General features: G+C 44.0%; 1 protein-coding gene across 1 annotated transcript in view; it reads right to left on the bottom strand.

The window, feature by feature from the left end:
- cdkn2a/b (cyclin-dependent kinase inhibitor 2A/B (p15, inhibits CDK4)) overlaps positions 1-18977 on the bottom strand; it is a 31528-nt gene extending 12551 nt beyond the window's left edge. Inside the window, exons 1-2 of the mRNA XM_061084483.1 lie at positions 18930-18977; positions 18690-18812 (exon numbers count right to left, since the gene is read on the bottom strand). Coding sequence (XP_060940466.1) covers positions 18690-18812; positions 18930-18977 — 171 coding nt within the window. The remainder of the gene's footprint in view (positions 1-18689; positions 18813-18929) is intronic.
- Positions 18978-21440: the final 2463 nt, after the last annotated feature.

Below are 21440 nucleotides of genomic sequence, written 5' to 3'. Positions count from 1 at the left end.
CACTCTTACCCATCTGCATGCTGAAGTGTCCTTGGGTAAGATACTCAACCCCTAAATGGCCCCTCATAAAAAAATGTTAAAAATGTACTAATTGTAATTCTCTTTGGATAAAAGCTTCTGCTGAAATGACATGTAGTGTAATAATGGAGATACAATATGATTCAAATCCTGATAGACTCTAATCATGCTGTCAAAAACTAGAAATTAGTGAATAAAGCATTAAGTACTCTAAAGGCACTTCTGGCAAGAATGAGTGTTATAATATGGAAAATATATTTAAGTGTGTATTTACAGACGTCAGTATTCATGATTGAAAGTCAACAATTACTATATATTATATCACCTCAATATTAACAGCTATGTACCACTTCAGATTGTCCAAAACAATTCCTTGTTCTTTCATTCTCATATTCATACAGACCACATTGGTCTTCAATGTAAGGGAGGGAGGTTTATAAAGACACTGACAAACACTGTGAATCAATTGTTCCCATTCACACAAACATCTGAAACAATCCTAAACAGTATTTTGCAAACTTGGGCCTGGATGTCACAAACTCTCACCTGAAAACATATTTGTGCTGCAAGATGAACAGAAAGAGAAACCTACCGATCTGAAAGGAACAACATCACATGATCAACCAGTGTTGAGTCACGGGACTCGTGCTACTCCAGTCTGTCATACATTTAATGACAGACCTTTGCTTTCTGAAAGTCATCATGTCCTCAAGATCTTGATTTCACAACCAGCACCAAAGTTCAACTGTAGAAAGAGAGGCGGTGGACTAGTGGCAGAAACTCGGACTATGGGCAGAAAAGGTCTCTGGTTCGTCTCTGGTTCGACTCCACGGAGAAACAACAGAAAATCCAAGAGGATTCTCCCTACCCTGTCTAGTGCCCCTGAGCAAGGCACCTTACTGGACTAACATCTGTTCCCCGGGCGCCGTACATGGCTGCCCACTGCTCTGTGTGTCCTGCACCAGATGGGTTAAAAGCAGAAGTTAAATTTCCCTCCTTGCATGAGTGTGCTTGTGCATGTCTGTGCATGTGTTTGGGACAAATAAATGTATCTTTTATCTTTTATCTGTAGTCGACTCAGTGTAGTGTTGTCATTTCACCACCAGGGGGCAGAATTGCTTCTAAATTCAAATCCAGGCATGGGATTGACGTTGGCTGATTTCTCCCTTCCACCTGCATGGAAGTGTTCAGTTCTATGCTAAATATGAATAAAGTTTTAGAGTCACAACAACTTAAAAAGAAGAAACAAGCTATTTTCATGATAAAATAATGAATGTGTTTAAGTAAAATTTAGAAAGAGCACCTGGAGACCTACATACATACATGGGGGTTGGCCATATAATCCCAAAAGGCTTAAACGTCTTAAAGCTGGATTCACTGTAATGGAACATGATATAAGACTGTGGGCCACCGAGATATTTTCACATCTGTATCCACCTCACTGGCTCGTCGCTCATTCTGTTGTCCCGGTGAATAATTGCCCAACAGCAGCAGTGAGTGAACAGAACAAGTGTGAGATATTGGGCCCAAGCGTCAGGTGTTGGAGTCAGCAGAGAGCAGGTAGAGGCTGCGGCTGTGCAGTTTGAGTTCCTCTCAGACAGATAATGTGTGAAGTCACCCGCCTACACCCCCCCACAGCCCCTACCCCCCCTTTCTGCCTTCCACATCAACACCATCCCTCCGGGCAATATGAGACGTCTGGGAGAGCAGAGGGGTGAGACTGGAGAGACGGTGCAGTCACTGGCCCATGTAATAGAACGATAGAGGAGTGTGCCAACGTGGACATGCACACACACACACACACACACACACAAGCACGCAAACACACATACACACACACACAAACGGACACACACACGTTAATCCTATAATGTGCTGAGCTGTTTTTAAAAAGCAGGTTAGTCAGAGGTGGAATCTTTCTTTTATTTCTCATTATTATTATTATTGTTATTATCATGGCAGGGGTGTTAATTTAATTGTTCAAAATAACATCATCAAATCTTCATAAGCCAGGAGCCGGAACCAGGAAACGTTGGTGCATTTGAATTAATTGAATTAATCAATTATCAAAATTGCTGTTGTGTGAATTGTCAGCACAACACACACTAAGCTGGTACATTATCCCTCGATTGTACCGACACACAACAGAGAGACGACGGTAAGTTGAACATTCACGCTCGAATAATGTTAATGAGCTTCACAACTCTGTGACGTAATGGTTTTTGTTCTGTTCCTCTTGCAGAACATCCGTCCACAGACCCAGTGGTGAAGCCTAAACACAGGTAACACAATGTGTGTAGCTACATGCTGCACACTGTCATATGGGTTCTGCAGACACACTACATGTACTTTCATGGGCGCATTAGAAAAACCCTGATCTGTAGTGAAATAACACCTGGACTTATATGAACACAGACAGGCACGCTTAAAGCTGCAAGGACCTTCTCGTTAAATACAGGTGGGGACTAAAGCCCCGCCTCCCGCCCCGCCCCCCCGGATGGTAATTTCTGTGTCTACTACCGGCCCAGGAGCTTGAGCAGCTTCCTGTCATGTGACCGGCCTGTCTCCACCAGGTCTGGACCGAGCACCTGTTGGCAGGAAAGGGAGGTGGAGGCCTGGATCTCTCATTAGGGAGCGGCGCGTTATCAAGGCCGACATGTAAACACAAGCATGAAGGAGGGTGGGGGGGGCGGACACACAAAGACATGAAGACGAGGCTGCAAAAAGCGATGAAGAAGACGAGCTAGCGCCTCATCACCAGGCTCCGCAGGCGACAGGTAAACAATCTCCCAATCGTTTCCACAGGAAGATGTCATCAGTCTTTGTTAACTTCTAATTTGATCCCCATTTGTTCCACGACCGTCCACCTGAGGATGGGGGGGGGGTCCTTCCTGTTTACCACGGCGCCACTAGATGGCACTGTGCCAGCAGTAATCCCACCCCCCGCCCCATCTCAGAGCACACTGACCTTATTCCCTATCTATCTAATTACACATTAGACCTGTAATATGCCATTCCACATCCATGGGTCTCAGATGAATGGGTTCCCCCCCCCCCCCTCCCTTCCTCCTCTCATCTCTCTCTCCCTCCCTCTCTCTCTCCTCCCACCCCACCCCCCTCGCATCTTTGCACTGTTCCGGCCAGCTTCCCTCAATTACTGTCACGGGCAGGCCACAACACCGGGGGGAGGCTGTGCGTGTGGAGGGGAGGGAGGGGTGGGGGAGGATGGGGGAGGAGGAGATGTGTGTATGGATGTGATGAGAGGAGGAGACAGTTGATGACATACCAGCGCACAGTATATGTTTACAGGTGTGTTTGTGTGTGGGCATGCGTGGCTGTTACCGTGCCTGGGTGTTTGCGTGATATGCCCATGGGGCAACTGCTTCCACACACACACACACACACACACACACACACACACACACACACACACACACACACACACACACACACACACACACACACACACACACACGGCTGTTGTAGCAACGAAGCTGTGACAACAACACTTTGACATTTGTGAAGGATAAATATATTCCACTTAGAATGAAGCCATTACCCTCCACTAGTTGTGGCGAAAATAGAAAAAAAAGCCGGAAAATATAATAACAGCTGCAATGATTGTGGGCAGTCGACTGTACGTTCTGCCACGTTCGCTCTGCTGCATTCACAGTTGGAATCAGGTTTTTCTCAGATTTATTTAAGGAGTTTTTACGGATATTTTACACCACAGTACTCCAATGAATAGTTTGAGTTACTGCTGGTTGTTTAAGTAATGTATAATAAATAGATACTGAAATCTTATGTGAAATGGAAGCATAAATCATTATAAAGTTTTTTTCTGGATTTTGTATTTACATTAAATACAGTTACACAGCTTTCAAAGCTGTCATGCAAATGTAAAATAAAATAACTTTCCTCCCAAATCACAAACAAACCTCAGCCTCTTGAACTACAGGTACAGGAGATTCTGATTCTTACACCACTACTGTACATTTCCTGAAAACACATACTAAGTACTCAGACTAGGTTTTGGGACATTTCCTTGCTACTCAGAAAAAGACAGGAAATGAGAGAAGACAGAAAAAGGAGGATGATGCAACAAAGACCTGTAATATTCACACTTCCTGGAGATGCACCCTGGACAACATTTCCACCGTGATGTCCCATCTTGTACATGTGCATACATACATGTTGCTTATTTATTAGTTTCATCACAGTGATGTATTGTGATCAATGTAGAATAAAGCTCATTAGACACGTTTACATGGACACCAATATTAACCTGATTAGGACAATAGTCTGAGTAAGACACTGCCATGTAAATTGCATGTTCTGATGGCCTTTAACCGAATAACATCATACTCAGAATAACAGTAACTAGATTAAGAGGTGCAGAGTATTCCAACGTTAGTTGCATTATGTAGACATGTATACGTCTTAATCTCATCATAACGTCCTAACGGAGTTTCCACAGCATTTTGCGACATCACCATTTGGTAGTTACCAACTGCTTGACAGCATATGATCTCAGCTCAAGTGGAAACAAGATGGAAAAATAACGAAACCTAAATTAGAAAAGAAAACACGCAAAAGCAAACAGTAGCAGAGGTTTTAAAATGTTGAGAAGTAATCAGACTCTGCTCTTAAATAGGAATAGGAATGAAATATTCTGTAAACATGTAAACAGTGAAGTAATGTCTTATTCAGAATAAGGTCAATTTATTGGTTAATGTAGTGTTTTACTTTTTGATTTATTAGTTGATAGTTGTTTTCAGGTTTATGTCTCAGCATTGGCTGGATGTTTAACCCACACCTGTTATTGTACAGTCTATTGGTTTATGTATGGGTGTGGTGACAACTTCATTTTGACATGACAAAGATCCTACACGGATCAAAACATTGTCTGTTTACTTACATTTTGAATCAGTATTGCACCATTGCCTTTTTCATCAATACTCATTTCCATTAACCTTGTACCCATTTATGATTTATGCACAATTACACCTTAAGATATTGACTAGTGATTTGCATTATGTCCTGTATATGTTGGACAGCTGTGTGTGTATACACTTGGTCTGTGCAAGGACACATCTGTTGGTTTCCAAAGTCTTTTCGGTCCATTCTTGCGTACTTGTCCATGTCAGTCCCAAAACGTCTATGTGCACACCAACTACTACAACAACTACACATTCTAGTTGAGCTCAGATGTCTTCAGTTGTCTATGTGCACCTGCGTAAGTAACAAGTTGGCTAAATAAAAGTAGAATTTGTTCTATCGGTGTTATTAAATATCAACACGACAGAGGTACTAGTTTGTTCCCCACTAGTACCTGTTTGCTTAGTTTATCAAAGAGGATCTTAATTGGTTTCAGGACACCATGTAGCCTAATGCTAATCATCAACTCATTATATCGTTGAGCCAGGAAACGAGCCCATCCTGAAAGAGTAGCTCCCCTACACTCTCACCATCATGTTTCTCCTCCTCCTCCTCCTCCTCCTCCTCCTCCTCCTCCTCCTCCTCCTCCTCCTCCTCACTTTGTCCTACACCACCATTATCAGCCACTGGGGAGGAAGAAGCTCCTTTAGAAAACACACCAGCAGCAGCTGCCTGAGGGGCCTGTCTTTTTTTTGGCCCGCAGTCTCCCAGCGCCTCCCCTATGTTTGTTTTACCTTAATCATTCATTTGACACTATTTTCTTGCGGATGCTGTTTAGTGAAGGCGTTGAGCCCAAAGAGGGAGGGCCAGCCCAGTGTCAAATGGAAAAAAAACAATGGGCCCATCTTTCCAGGCTGGGATGGGGCCAGTCAGACAAAAAAAACAAGTCAGTTATGTTTGCCAAACGACACGTCATCAAAAAAATGACCACTCAAATTTTATGTATACATCTGATATGATTCGAGTTGCCATTTTATAATTTTTTTTACTGTAACTAAAGAGGGTCATAATTTTCAGTGAGTAATTGTACTTTAACAAAAGATTTATGTAAGTTCTGCTCTGACTACTAACACCTGAGCCATTAGCCTGAAATCATCCCTGTGTATTTGTGTGTGTGCTCTTGTACAGCTGTCTTTGTGAGGACCAGCTTGAGTCTACCACCAACGGAGGACATTTGGGGAAAGTGAGGACCTCACTTTGTGGCCCCCCTTTAATGGACTGTTTGAGGGTTAAGACTTGGTTTTAGGGTCAGGGTTAGAATTAGGTTTAGGTTAGAGTAAGAGTAAGGGTTATTGCTAGGAATTTAGTTTGGATGGTTAGGGTCAGGGTAAGGGGCTAGGGAATGCATTATGCCAATTAGTGTCCTCACTAAGACAGCTGTACAAACACGTGTGTGTGTGCGTGTATGTGACCGAGTGAGCTCATGTGAGAATACAGCAGGAAATGTCATAGAGGGACCCTACAAGTGGGAGATGGAGTCAACTTTGAAAGACGATGAGCTTTTGGCGATGAGGGCTAACGCCAGTGTCGATGTGCTGTCAACAAAACATCGGATTTCCATGGTGCTCTACCCAGACACCACCTCAACTGAATGTTCCGGACATTTTCCTGTTTTTGCGTTCTTCATACGTGAAAGGCAAACTCTCCAAAATGTCCGGAACAAATTTTCTGGACATATTCTCGAGTACATGTCTGAAAACGGCTTAAATTGAATTTAGTAGATTTCCTCCAGCGTCACCTCAAGGTCGACCCTTCTTTGCTTTTTAGTGAAATGTCTTAATAACTGTTGGACTGGATGGATTGCGGTGGAATTCGGTACAGACGTTTACGGTGCCCAGAGGATGAATCCTAATGACTCCCATGACTTTTCCTCTGGCACCGCCACCAACACGGGACAATGTGAGGTTACGTTAATAGTTTAATAAATCTCCGGACTTCATGTTACCCACCATAAACCCCTTTTATCTGGAGTAATACACTGTGTCGTTGCAGATGTTTACTTCCAAATTTGCTCCAGGAAAACTTTTGATTGGACTCTGTGAAAGCTTTATTTGCCTCGGTGATGTAAGACTGGGCCCTGCGAGCGAGACAACACAGTGAGCTGCTAAGTAGGACCACAGTCTGTCAGCCACAGAGCAGCTCTATCAGAGCAGCTGGGGGTTAAGTGCCTTGCTGGAAGGCAAAATGATGGCACCCTAGCTGCAGACACTTTCTCATTCTCATCGCCCTGTCCAGATTTTCCCCAAACACTTAAACTGTCGACATAATGGATACGAGCCAATTTGTCGCACAGCTTTTGTGTTACCATGACTTCAGCTGCCTTTATGCAAATACGGCATGACTGCATACATCACTCCTCTTCATTAAGTCATAATCATGCACTGCGAGAAATGCGACAAAGTAATTATCCTCCTTCAGTTCAGGTAGAGAAGCGTATTTGGTGATGATTCTATTGTCACAATTTAACCTTTTGCTCATCAGTCATGACATGAATATTTCTTGGGATGTAATGTGTATTTTTTCTCCAAACCAGCTCCAGTTTGGTCCTTTAAATGGAACAAAAAACCTCCCTGTGCTCTCGAAACCGATGTCCTTTATACTCCAGCCCCTGAAAACTGCTGCTGCGGCAGAAAGAGCTTGGAGAGGGCTTTTTAGGGCGAGAGGGAGGGGTGACAGGGTGAAGAGTGGGGTGAATCTGCGTCGCATTGTGGCTGCACATTAATTGAATGGGCTTGGGTCCTGTAGCCCTAATTAGGGACAATGGCTGTGACATGGACAGTGCCGAGGCAGAGTGCTCTTCTGAGGGGGTAAGTGGGGAGTTGAAGGACAGCCACGGGAAAGCACCTCACACTCCTCTTACACGCCGTCCTCCAAAAGCCTTGAGAGACTGTTGTGTGTGAGCGTGCCGGCGTACACACATACATACAAATGGGGAAGAAAAAGAAAAAAACCCGAGGTGGGGTGGAGTAGGGGGTAGAAGCGAGATGGCGCTCCAGCAGCCTCTTCTCGTCGCTTCCTTCTTTCAGCTCATTGACTGATGTCACAGGGAGAGACTGAGGGGGGGGGAGCTGCACCACTGGAGAGAAAGAAGAAGAAAAAAAAGGAAAAACCAGTGAGTGACGTGAGTGCAACCCACGTCAAGGGAAGAAAATAAACACCTTGCTAAGCCCATCAGGCTGTGACTGTGTGTTTATGTGTGTATGTTTACTGTTGTGTATACACGACATGAAATGGGTCTGTGTTGATGTGAGCGTCACATTCTGCTCGGCATCTTTGCACCATATTGCAGCTTAACGAGTTCACTTGGAAATATGTCTTCGTGACGGACTGTGAGAACCCCGTGCCAGCGCCGGGGTTGGGAGGCAGTCCAACGCCGGTTCAATCACACTAATTGATTTCCACTGGACGTTCTCGGACGGCGTGAGGCAGAAATATGAGTCAGTGGGTTTGGAAGTGTTTTGAGAACGTGATCACAACCGGGAGTCGACGCAAACAATAATTTAGGCCGGAAATCTGACTGACTTTTAATGTCACGCCCTTTTTTTGTTGATGTAAGTTTGACTGGTTGTGAATTTGGCCACAATTTTCATACAGGAAGGAATGTATCCAGATTACAGAGAGAAAATATTTACCTGACCAACTATCAATCTATCTGAACTAGGGTTGCAAAGGGGCGGACATTTTCCGGTAAATTTCCGGAAACTTTCCAGAAACTTTCCATGGGAAGTTAAGCTCGGGAATTTTGGGAATTTTGAAAAAAAATAAATACGCAAATTAAACGCTGAGCAATAAAAACATCATTCAAAACTCTATTTTAAAGATGGATAGCAAATACTGTGCAAAGACCTATGTTAAGAATGACACAAAGACGCAGAAGCATATAGTCAAGTGCCCAAAGTTTCCTCAGTGCTCAAATTAGCCTATGAAAAAACAAAATGTTTATATTTATGTCTGTATTTGACAAGGTAAATACAGTTAGCATAAATTATCCACAAAATTTCCAGTTTATTCCCGTTAATTCCCGTATATTCACGTTAATTTCCGTTAATTCCCATGGAAAGTTTCCAACTTTGAATATTCCCAGAATTTTGTAACCCTAATCTGAGAGTCTAGTTTTCAAGCTGCACCACCCTACAACTATGGGTGAACCCCTGAAACCCCAAATAACCAGCAGTTCACAGATTTAATAAGGGGATGAAATACAGAGTTCAAATGGTTTTCTTTATATTCAAGCATTCTGGTTTTCAAATGTATCAAACCCATTAGCTCATCTGGTCCCTTAATGGGGACCTTGTTATTTTGCAGCACTTTTAATAATGTATTCTCTCCCTTTGCTTTACCTCTCCTTTTCTTCTGACCATGATGATCATTTTCACTGGGAGAAGTGGAGTGCAGTTGCAATATGCATCGGTGAGAGATGAGATGATATAATTAGTTTCCCATTCACAGTTGGTCACAAATAGCTTTTTTCTTTTACATTTCTGATTTCTTACCTCTGAGCGCTCCATGTGCGACATGATGAACTTGGTGACACATGTTTTTTATTTACAGTCTATGAACATGAAGTTTTTTGGCTGGTGATTGAACTGTCAGCCGTGGAGCCTCCTTGCAAACATAAACAAAGCAGTTTTGTTTCCAGGAAACAACAAGATTCACAGACAATGGGTGTGTTGATGACGTTTCTAACATGCTGTGGACATGAAACCGAAAGAAAACAAAAACCTCAGGATGAAAAACGAGGAAGATGCTGATGAGGATGTCACTTTGGAAAGACGAGACTCGAGAGCTTTTGACGTGAAGGGCTGATGCCGGTGTTGATGTGCTGTAAACAAAAACCTGCTTTCCGCATCGGAATTTTTTTCATTCCCACCTCCTTCATGCTCCACCAAGGCACCACCCCTCACCTGAATGCTCTGGACATCTCCCTGTGTTCTTCATATGTGAAACGCAAACTCTGGTAAATGTCGTCACCCAAATTTGCTGCACATTTTTTGGGGGGTTGGTGTCTAAAGCACCTTTCGACCGTGGCTACATAAAGCTATCTAGACTTCCATACATCTAGTTGATTATAATGTGAACTTATACTATACGGAAATATCAAGTTATTGACTGTTTTTTTCCTTGATCTGGTTCTTCACACTGACCCGTTTGGTCCTTTGTGTGCACGAGAAGCAAAAGTAAAGTTGAGAGTAAAGTGTGGAGCCGCTGGCTGAGCAGTTCCCACTGTGTGCTGGAACAAACCAATGGGAGACACGGCCGGGTAAACAAACCACTGGGGGAAATCAAACTCTGGCGCAAAACCAATTCGTGATTCCCCGAAGCAGCGAGCTTATGTGTGTTTAGCCCGGTCAATCGATACTGTGTCCAATACTGTCGACTGTCCTGCAGGTGTGTAGCAGGAGGATGTAGAACAGCAGGCGTGGGGGGTGTAGGTGTGCGAGCATGTTCGTGTCCTACAGAGAGACGCAGCTGGATCCTCCAGGCCAAGGGTGGCCGCCAGGCAGCCTGTCGTCTCACCCCCCCCTCCTCCTTCCCAGTCCGCCCCCCCCTCCCTCCTCCCTCTCCTCCCATCTACAGGCCTCATTATGAGAGGGAGAAAGCTCACGGATACCCTCTCCTCCCCCCAACTCCCACTACACCACAGCCGCGGAGAGAGTGGCGAAAAAAAAAAAAAGAAAAGCAAGAAGAAGAAGAAAACGAGTCAGGTGCTAAATGCGAACGTGGATTAGTTTCTATGCCAACGGCGGGAGGACGCACTCACGCAGCCAGCCAGCCAGGGTCCCTGCAAGACACTTGTTTTTGTCCCTCTTGTTTCCTCTCCTCTCCTCGCCTGCCCTCCCCTCTCCTCCCTTCCCCTCCCCTCTCCTCCGTGCTCTCTCTATCAGTGGAGGAGATAAGGCCGGGCCCTGTGCCTGGTATTAAACCTTATCTCTCCAGCTGGGGCTAAGGCCTGCTGGATTTGGCTACACGGGCGCACCAGTTCAACTCAAACATGCCTTGTTTTAATGACCCCCCCCCCCATCACCACCACCATTAGCATCGCCTGCCACCAGGAGGCTTGGTGTCGTTCAGGGAGACTCTTTCGAATTTACAGTTTCCGTCCTGCACATGATGTCAACGGATATAAAGTCTTAAATTACACATAATGTCTCCCTGAACTTTTACATGCACGTAGATCGACATTTTAATTGATTCTCAGGACTTTCCCTCATTACGGTCACGTCTCCTCTCCACTGGAGCAACAGCCACGGTTTTCCTTTGTGTGATATTTGCTCCCCGGTGCTGTTGTCCCTCTCTCGGTGTGAGGGCTGAGGGAGGGAGAGAGGGAGGGAGGGAGGGAAGGAGGATGAGGAGCGGTAGACAGGAAAAGAGGAGGAAGACAGAATGGATAGAGAGGGAGAGAGAGAGAGAGACAGGGGCAAAGAAAGCAAGGGGAGACAAGACAGAGGAGGGGAGATGGGAGGGGAGGAAGGTGTACACACACACACACACACACACACGCTCAGGCATGGAGGCAGGAAGGAAAGGGTTAAGGTGAAAACAATAACAAGGGGAGCGGGGAGCGTGCGTCTGTGTGCGGCTCCCTGGAAGTGTCAGGCTCTCTGTTCATTGACAGTGTCGTGCACCCGCCGCCCCGAGAGCGCCGGCAGCCTCACAAAGACAGACAGCTCGAATTAATCCCACGGGGGGAGTGCGTGACAGTTTGGCAGAGCGGAGAATTGAAAGGGAGGAGGATGCCGAGAACGGGGAAGGCGCGAGCATTTGTCAAATCATAATTAAATGATGAATCACTATTCCGTTATTAACGATATGCCCACCCAAACCTCCCCTGCTCCACACACACACACTCACACTCACACACACAAAAAGATGGAAATGGAGAATTGAACGACCACCTGCATTTTGGCCACGGAGAAATAGTGGATTTATTGTACACTGCCTGTATTTTACAGGGTTGCACACAGGGTAATAGTTTGTTGTTGATGGTTTCGATACGTGAAGCCAAACAAGTTGCACCAGATACACAGAGAACAGCTTTAAAATGAGGCCAACACAGAGGTCAAGAGGTCACCGTACACTAAATCTCTAAAGGTATGAAGAAACACTTTCTTCACACATATTACAGTTTAGTCCCTTATACGGTTGAACCAAAGTATTCTGCCACCCGACAATAATGGTGTTTTAAATCACTTGTTTCAATAAAGTTGTTGCTGCACAATGTGGGAATATTTTTTACGAGTTAGAAGCTGAACAGCTCCGGATCTTCTCATCATGGCATTATCCAAACTGAGGATGAGGAATAGCCAGGCTGAAAACTCTCTCAGGTTCTCTCATTTATTGTTTATGCAACTGTTTACATCCCTTATTTATCACTTTGATAAGTGATAGTTTGAAAGTGCACTGTTATTTCCATTTAAATACATTACTTGGCTTGGTACGGAGCCTTTCTAGACAGTGCACGGTGTGGCTCGCCTCTTGAGTCGTTGCAAGGATCGTATATATTATTTTTCAAACATCTAACAGCAATTTATATTTAATATATTTATATTTCTCCTAACCCCAAGATGCTCAAAGGCTAAAAGTCACAGCTCCAACAGAAGCAGGGATGACAATCAGTGAGTCAGGGGTCGTCACCTCACAAGATGTCTGCAGGACATGAGGACTGAACGCTGTGAGAAAAATTAGACACTAGAGATTATGGTTTGGAAATAAAAAGAAAGACTTAACTAAGAGGGTGGTGGTGAGTTTTATGGATACAGGTACTTATGGTGATGTAATTACTTGCTCTGCTGTGCTGCTAGTGTGTTTATTGGAGCCGTAGTTTTTCTATGCTCACGAAATGTTAAATTTTTTAAAATACAAAGGTTTAAATTTGTAGTAAAAGCTGATATCATTTCTTCAGCTTCCATATGACTGTAGGCCATTTGACATTAAATAGGGTCAGACGACACTTGACCATTGACTGGTCTTAATACTTCAACAGATTAGACAGAGGTTTATTATATTATAATTGTGATTTACAAGAATTGAGCCACATTGGACTTTTTTTTTAACTGCACAACCCTTTTTTATTGCTGGAACTTCTCGTCTTAATTCACTGAAATGAATGAAAAGGCTTAAATGTGATGAGGAAATTTGAATACAAGTATTATAGTTCAAAAACATTTCAAGTTGTACTACCTCATAGTGACACTACCACAACAACATAGCACCACATGTGTTACCCTAACCCTATGCTGAAGTTTAGGAACATCAATGGGAGACAAGGACTTGAAAATCTTGGGGGAAAGTAGACTGAGGTAGAGGAGATGAAGGATTCAAGCCAAGGTCCAACTTCAGGATAAGGAAGGGTAAAAGTTGATGACTGTAGAACTTTGGTTAAATAAACTTGGACAAATTGGTACTTGCAAAGAATCACATGGCCTGAACTCTGGAGCTCTTTGCTGCTCTGATCACTGAACAACACAAACAAACGCTGTCACACATACTGTGAGGGTGAAAGACTTGACTTGACTTGTCTTTAAAACCATAAGACCTGAGTGAGACCAGCCCCAACCCATACAGCTCCTCGGGGAGAGGAAAGAAACAACCCTCATCCAAGTAGAGCCTCCTTCGGCTGGTAACTTGGAGATGAGGAAGGGCCATGGAGGAAACTTTCCTCAGGGCATGCAAAGGCCTGACTTGACGGATGATCTGGTGGAAAGATGTATGTGAATAGGTATTAAAGAGGAAAAGCAACCACCATCAAAACCTTGTCCTACAATGGAGGGAGAAAGGGTGGCAGACCTGGCGTCCAGTTGGGTTTGGCTGCAGGGGTTTCCTGGCACAGTCGGTGTGGGGGGGTGCTCACGGCTCTGAGAGTAGCAGCACGGGCGAGAAGGACAGCTGCTCACAGGTTGGGGGAGGAAGCAGATAAAGCCTCTTCTTGGCTCTGGAAAAGACAGGAGGAGTTGAGCTAGAAGCCAGGAGAAGATGGGCAGTGACCGGCCATCACTGCAGACGTGCCAACTGGAGGATGGGGTAGTTCAGGACTAATTCATCATAAGAATTTAGATCTACTTACTCCCAACCAAACAGCTTCGGTCATAAAACAGTGACTGGGAGTTCATTATATCTATAGCGGTTTTCTGACACACACTGAACTCTGCACCTCCTCCGTATTTTCTGCGGAGGAGGTGCATGTGTGAACGCAAATGTCCGAGGGAGACGCTCACTCAGTCTCTGCAGAATTCCTCCGCCTGACCTCCAATATAAAGTCTGTAGAAATCCAGGAGAAGTCTATGTGTGAATCCAGCAGGTGATCCCCAGCTAGATTCACCTCCACCGAGTGGAGGGGTTGATAGTGCACAACAGACGTTAAAACAAATATAAAAGCTGTGGCATATACGTAGAAGACACGGGCAAGGATGTCAAGAGAGTTTGTGGAGACACCAGTGTCTGTGTGTTGACAAGAAAAACTGTAAACTTCTGAATTGTGCCACAGCAGAAGTAACGTGAATGTACAGAGCAACATTAGTTCAGCAGTAAACCAATCAGGAGGCATTTGAATGCATCCAAACAGGTTCTCCTTTGTTCGAATTTGAATTTTCTGAAAACCTGAAGCCGTAGTTCACAGTTTTACATGAAAACTTAATCTTATCTGCTGCATTTTCATGCCAATGCTCATTAAACTGGAGACACGCTAGTCAGACGCTGTGGAGGGAGGACGTGCACGGCTCTGTGATCTCAGCCAGACGCTTTGTGTCATTAAAATGTAATGGCTATTATTAAAGATCCTTGAGTGCAACTGGGTGTACTGCTTTAATACCTCGTGATCACCCTTGTTGAAAAGTTTGACGGTGCATTCTATATAACGTGACTATAAGTGACTGAGGACGTATAGATATTAATCAAACAAAAAATGTGTGAGGTTTTCCTATTGGCTGCTGGTAGTGAAGAGCCGATACACTGTAACAAAGTGCTAGCATACTGTAGTTGTAAAATTGTGATGAGGCGCCTGCAGTTATGTATCTTTACTTGTTTAATATATTTGTATCCTCCCTCATTGAATGTTGATTTGATGTAAAAGACCACAGCATCATATATGCACACGTCATAACAGATCTGATGTAACTGATCCGCTGGATTAAATCACGTTTACATCAGCACTGACGTTCCTTGAATTTGCAGAATGCCTCCAGCCACAGCCGGTGGATTGTTCTGTAGCATTGTTGTCTGACCAGACATTTTGGGACCACCAAGAACCTGAGAGGACCCTTGTGTCTCATTCAGCACAAACAGACATATACTGTTCACCCATAACTGCACATTAAGATGTATTGAAATTATGCAAACAAGTATAATATACTTTTTCATTCTGATGTACAATCATGCACATTTCAATGTTTTGTCAATTGAGTGTAACAGTGGGATGAAATACTGGTTCAGGGTAAAATGAATAACATGATTAAAATTTCCGCATTGGACATATGAGAAATAGTTGGAAATGGACGAACAAGACGTTATTGATACAAATTTTGAACTTTCATTCCTTACGTCTGATCAGATTATGATAAAACCCTTTCACATGTCTGATCACTCACTGTTGGTTTCCAGCAGCTGTGTACACTTGTTACCCCAAGCCTCTGAAAGTGATTTCCAATATCTCTGCATGACAGTCGATATGAGAAGAGGAGGGTGAATCTGGCTGTGGATTTTCAGCTACATGAGGCAAATCATCCCCATTTTCATTTTTGTCTGATTATCATTGTCAGCCCTTTGATTGCTTCTCTCATAAGTCTCACCTGTTAGGATGGAGTTGCATGATGCAAATTGCAGCTTCTAGCTTATTTTTTTATATCAGCTAATGTTGGTAATAGTTGATATTTTTGTTGGATTTACTCCATGGAGGTGGTGGTTTTTCGAGCCTGTGCGCTGGTGATAGATGACCACCGGGCGCTGCCATGCTTCTCCCTGCTTTCTGCTCCGTGGCAGCTACTTTATGAACCCCCCAGATAAGATAAACTTTGCGGAGAAAAACACAACAGAGGGCCTGCTGCGTATTCCCCTCTGAACGTAGGACTAGAGATACAGGACTCCTGCTGGCCAGAGGCCGGGCTCATCACAAAACCAGAGCACTGTATCTGTGTGTGCATGTGGTCATACGTGCATGTGTCTGGTTGGTTTTGGACAGTCTATGAAACTTCCTTTGACAAAACCATACAGACATGCTTCACCAGTGAATTTTAGAAAAAGAATCTTCATTTAAAAGCATTTCTTTTCCAGGATGAGCACAAGCACCTTGGAGAAAGGTTTCAGTACTTTGTCTGCGCCGACGCCTTTTACACGTTATTAACACTCCAACGTTACAGCAATACCTGCATGACAGAGAGGAGCTATTTCTGCATCGAACCGCATAAAGTGCCTATTTCCTCCGGTGCGAGAAGCAGGAGCAGAAGTTCTGGAAGCTTGGATAGGAAGTCAGAGCAATTAAAGAGCCATTAGCACCACCTCTCTGAAAAAGCCATTAATCAAGACGCTGCAGCGCCGCTCACAACGCGAGCACAAAGTACATCAAGGAGAATGAACGACAGATGATTAAATGAAAGATATCTCTATTTGTAAAGTGTTACTCTGGGCCAGATACACGTGGAGCATTATAAAGACAGGTTGTTTTTATAAAGAGAAACATAAAGAGGAGTGTGAGCACTACCTCAGTTTTGGACCAATTCGCACAAATCTACTTTCATTGGGAAAAAAAGGACTGTGAAAGGAAAACTTTTCAAATTAAGAAGGGAGATTTTTAAAAGATCTTGAGGCCATAAGTTTAAAGTCAATCAATACCTATTTAAAGAATAAAGTATCTTGTATTTTTGTAATAAACCCAAAGAATATTTGGTTTTGATTAGTTTCAGGCCAAAACGAATAACACATTATTCCGTCTCTCAGTACTTTCTGCTATTACCGGCCGGTCCACTGTTCCTACTGAAGGGGTAAAATTGAATAAATCATTCAAAAAGCAAATCCACTGTAACAGGAGTAAATAGTGCACCTGATGGTGGCTGTTTTCAGCTGCTAATTTGGTTTCCCAGTGGATTTGAATATTGATATTCAATGCTTGGTATAATTTTCTTATAATTTGATCAGTTAGTCCCAAATCTCGTTTTCTTGGAAAACACAGAACAATCTTCGACATTGATTTGTGTCCTCGTTTAACATGTTTTTCTTCCTCTTTGCCTTTATCAGTGCGTTTCTCCATTTCTCATTATCATCACCACCTGTCGACCAAGGGGATTGTGTGAAGATGGACTGCATGTTGTATGAGCTGCTGGAGCACGTGCATCCATGTCCTGCTTTGTGTTTAATATCAAACTAAACAAGGACCCGCTCATTAAAACATTGCTCCACAGCACTACTAGTGGTCACAAGCTTGACAGCGGACCTTTAAGCTGTCCTGGTTATAAGAGGGTAGACAGAGTTTGCACCCTCAGTTGAAATTTCAGTAGTAAATTTGTCATAGTAAGATTACCTTTGCTATTACTACAGAGGGACATAGAGTTGTTGGTTTCTGCATCTTGTGAAATACTTGGACCCAATTTTAAAAAAGCTGTACACATCTTGGCGTAACTCAGCTTTTGCCGTACATCAACCAGTTTTTAGATTCCGCACGAATAAACTTCAACTAATTTCAGAGGCTCCTAAAGCAATTTAGTTCTGGAACAGGATGTGCCTTTAGAAGAGTTTTAGATGAATAAACCTGACTGTCTATGAATAAACTGAATAGTGTCAAAGCACATCGTGGAGTTCTCTGGTGCAGAGGAATAAGCTAGGTTTAGAAATAAGAACTTAAAACATCACCAGACTTATCCTGACTCGGCCTCAACGGCTGAACATGTAAATGCATGTACATATTAAAAAGAGTGGGATATAGAATATGAATATTATGGATCGCATTACTCAGCCATATTGTATATGTCAAAAATATGGCAGCCGCACATTAATAAGGAGTATTGATGAAACATCAGGGACTTTGCTGGTTCAGCAGGCCACACATTATCAGGGAAAGGTTAAGGGCCGAGCCAACATTTGATTTCCTTCCTCCATCTCTCCATCTCTCCATCTCTGTCTCTCTCTCCCTCTCTCTCTCTGTCGCTCTTCCCCTGTCTCTCTTTTTCTTCAACCTCTAATATTTCCCTTTTAAAATACTTCCTTCCCTCATTCTTGTCTTTTTTTCTTCCTATACAAAGACACTGATTAGAATTTCTTATGTGTGATTTTATATACAACTAAGCTGAGCTGCAAAAAAAAATAAAAATAGGATGGATTCCCTTCGGTTCCCCACAGTCGTCTCATGCAAGTATACACACACACACATGCACACACATACAAAAGCCCTGGCTGTCATTTAGCAGCATCCTCTTCGGCAACACGCTCGCAAGATGGATGCCCTCTCACACGCATTTATCCGCCAGCGCCGCGGTGCTTTATTATCTAATTTTGACAGCCTGGTCCCGCCCATCGCGCCGCTGTACTGCTGCCAAAGTTTCCCCCAGGGACAGTCTGGGCGAGGCCTCTGCTGAACCCAATCGCAAAGTGCTAAACGCGCAGTGTGGCTCGAATGCTAATTTACTGTAACCAACACGCTGAAAGACCGGCTGTCATTGCAGCTACCCCTTTCAGCCCCGTCTCGCCCGGGCCCAATCACTGCTCCTGCAAAAAAAAAAAAAAATACACACACATACACACAAACTAACAGAGCAGGCTCGCTGATTTAAATTTCTCTCCAGCCCATAAAAATCTGCATCTTCGCTGCCGTCCAGGGTCCGAGGTTTACTGGCGCTGATAAAAATGATGATTTGGAAGGAGGGTGTCTGCACCTGAGAGGGGAGATGACAAGACAAGATTGAAATGTGTGAGGAGCGCTCCCGGTCGGCGGCGATGAGCGATGGCTGCTCGCTCTCTCTGAGGTCTGAGTGGATGAAACATTAAGCCACCTTAGGATAACTGATGATGGCTTGATGAATGGTTGTAGTTAGCGTCATCGCCATTCATCACGGCGCACGGAATGATTGTGATTCATCAAATTCATAGGGTTTTGCATTAGGATTAGCTTATGCTTGTTTTTCCCGTCAGCCCAACTGTGAGGCTTGTCATCAAGGTGTGACGGCTGGCCTCATCAGGCTGTCACACGCTGGCTTGACGGGTGATGACAAGTGACAGGGAATGTATCTGTGGGTTCGGTTCGGCACTTTAAGGCAACTCCAGGGTCTGCAGCAAATGAATAGAAGCGATATTATTCCAGTTATCAGTGTAAACACATTAAATCTTAGACGAGAACAGTTAATATCGGTGATCTTTGATTAGAAGAAATGTGTCATGGTGTGGCACATATGGGAGTCCTGCATTTTCCCTTTCTATTCTCATACAACCGAGATAGCAAACTTTGAAATGGTCTGTCATCCTGAAGCTCATCATTCAGATAAAGTGAGAAATCAGGAATTGTCCTTAGAGCAGGCAGAGCTGAATACTTCCAGGCTCCCACAATGCATTCATGACCCATGGTGCCGCTGTCTATTACCTCCCTTGGTGTGAAATTGGATCTTGTGTTTCTAACCCTGGAAAATCTGCATTTATCTTAGATTTCAGACATTTTTCTCATCTTAACTTCAGCTGTTTTCCATCGTTTTTGAATCGTGGAGATTCCGCTCAGAGATCAGCTCTGTCTTTGTTTTGTATTTCTTCCAGAAATGGGCAAATGTCATCAGCCAGGAAAGAGGTTTTCTCTCTCTGCCTACTTACTTCCCCATAACTACTCGCCGACAATACTATTGCAAGTTGAATAAGAAGCTTTAGGAACATTACTCTTACAAATCTCACTGAAACAATGAGCTCTTTTGGCAAAAGTCTAAATTTTTGGTTAAGACAGTTATCAAAGGGAACTTGGGGGCGTCGGCTCTCGTGGACTTGAGACTCTTTGCGGTACTTTTCGCCCCCTCCTAAAATCGGATAATCCTCATTTCATGTCCACGGTTTGCCACCGTCGTGCGGTGCTCCAGCCATTGAATTGGTAATTTCATTCCAGTCCCCCCCCAGGCTCACCCTGCAGTCCTAGCCGCCCCCTCCTTCCTTTCCCAATCCTTACATGCCGAGCCCTGCATTTGGTCAAATTGCCTAAACCCTGAGCAATTGTAATTTCTGAAGAGGCTGCCGAGTGGCGCTTTGAAGGAGGGGAGGAAGGAGGAGGGGAGAGCGGGACTGGAGAGAGCGGAAAAAAAAAAGAAGAGGCGGTAATGGCAATGGCATTGAGCACGCAGGCAGGAGCTAGGTGAGAGCAGGGAGGGGTGAGGAGGATGGATGGATGGGGAGGCGGTGTTGAGTGCTCTCGTGGAGGAGTCGAGCCCTCCCTCTCGCTGGTCGCAGCCTCGCTCTCGGTGGTCTTACCCTCTTTGAAGCAATTACCCTTTCACCTGGACAAGCTCATCACAGAATCCCTCCGGTCACCCCCCCCCACCACGCTCGTCCTCTCCAGCCGTGCAGGTCTCCAGCCAGGACTGCGAAATGCCCAAGGGAGGAAGCAACAGACCGAGTCAGGCACATGACGGGTGTACACAGAGACAGGAACTTTTTAGAAAATAGATTAAACTTCTTTCTGTGGCCTTGGATATGAATTTGACGATGAAGTAATGTTCTGCGCGTCATGGCCGAAGTGATAACGCCGCTGTCGCTCAGCAGCAACGAGCGGAAATCCTAAAAGCTACTGATTGTTGAGCTGTTCAAGATCCGTTTGCACATGTAACACAAACATCTTCCTTTTGCAGCTCGAGCCATTTCTATCGTCTGTGATCAAAAACTGTTCTCACCAAAGCAAATGCTAAACGCTGCTTGTGTAGAGCAGAAATAGTAGGTCGCCAAAGATAGGTCCAAATGAGGCGACACGGATGTGCAGTCAGACGAGCTGCAGAGTGAAAACAAACTCCCAGATGGATCGTTGGCGTCGTCCCGGGTTCGCTCAGCTCACTATCGGTTCCAAGTAAAGTTGAGATCTCGCTGATATCACAAAGTTGTTGTCTTGTTTCAACCTGTGTGATTGTTTGACCACATGCTTGTTGCTTTGTTGGACCTTTTTTCTTTTAGCAACGTAGACAGGTTTTGAGATCTCATCATGGACTTGCTCTTATTTATCGTCAACAATAATAATAATACATTTTATTCATAATCGGTCAACTTCCAGACTCTCAACTCTTAAATAATAATAATAATACTACTTCTAATAAAAAAAAACGATAACTATACATATCACTTTTTAAAAACATTGTTTACAAAGTGCTTGGACAACAAAGCAAGAAGGCCATTAGATATCTTAACCAAGTCGAATGATATCCAGCTGTGTAATATCATCATGTGCAATGTAACGATGTGTAATATAATCCACATTTTTTTCTTCTTATTGTTTGTGTTTTTCTGTTTATTTATGTGTTAATTTGCCTTTTGCTCTCTGTTCCACT

This window comes from Limanda limanda, chromosome 2, assembly GCF_963576545.1.
Source record: "Limanda limanda chromosome 2, fLimLim1.1, whole genome shotgun sequence".
Taxonomy (NCBI): domain Eukaryota; kingdom Metazoa; phylum Chordata; class Actinopteri; order Pleuronectiformes; family Pleuronectidae; genus Limanda; species Limanda limanda.
The sequence above is the reverse complement of the archived record's forward strand: the minus strand, read 5'-3'. Positions and strand labels throughout refer to the sequence as shown.